General features: G+C 48.4%; 1 protein-coding gene across 1 annotated transcript in view; it reads right to left on the bottom strand.

The window, feature by feature from the left end:
- LOC122324375 (proteasome subunit alpha type-6-like) overlaps window positions 1-223 on the bottom strand; it is a 3,001-nt gene that overhangs the window by 1,253 nt on the left and 1,525 nt on the right. Inside the window, exon 3 of the mRNA XM_043218744.1 lies at window positions 1-95. This exon is cut by the window's left edge and continues 155 nt beyond it. Coding sequence (XP_043074679.1) covers window positions 1-95 — 95 coding nt within the window. The remainder of the gene's footprint in view (window positions 96-223) is intronic.

Here is a 223-nt window from a genome sequence, read left to right as displayed (position 1 = left end):
CACACACACACACCGTAATGTCCGGTCATAACACATCCGATCCGTGGAGTCAGACGAAACATGTTTGTCATCGTAGAAGCATCCAGGAGCGAGTCCTGAGTGAGAGAGAAAGAGAAAGAGACGCTTAAATACACACACACACACACACACTCACACACACACAGAGACACAGAGAGAGAGAGAGAGAGAGAGAGAGAGAGAGAGAGAGAGAGAGAGAGAGAGA

The sequence above is a fragment of the Puntigrus tetrazona genome, chromosome 20, assembly GCF_018831695.1.
Source record: "Puntigrus tetrazona isolate hp1 chromosome 20, ASM1883169v1, whole genome shotgun sequence".
Lineage (NCBI taxonomy): Eukaryota > Metazoa > Chordata > Actinopteri > Cypriniformes > Cyprinidae > Puntigrus > Puntigrus tetrazona.
This window is presented reverse-complemented; position numbering and strand designations above follow the sequence as displayed.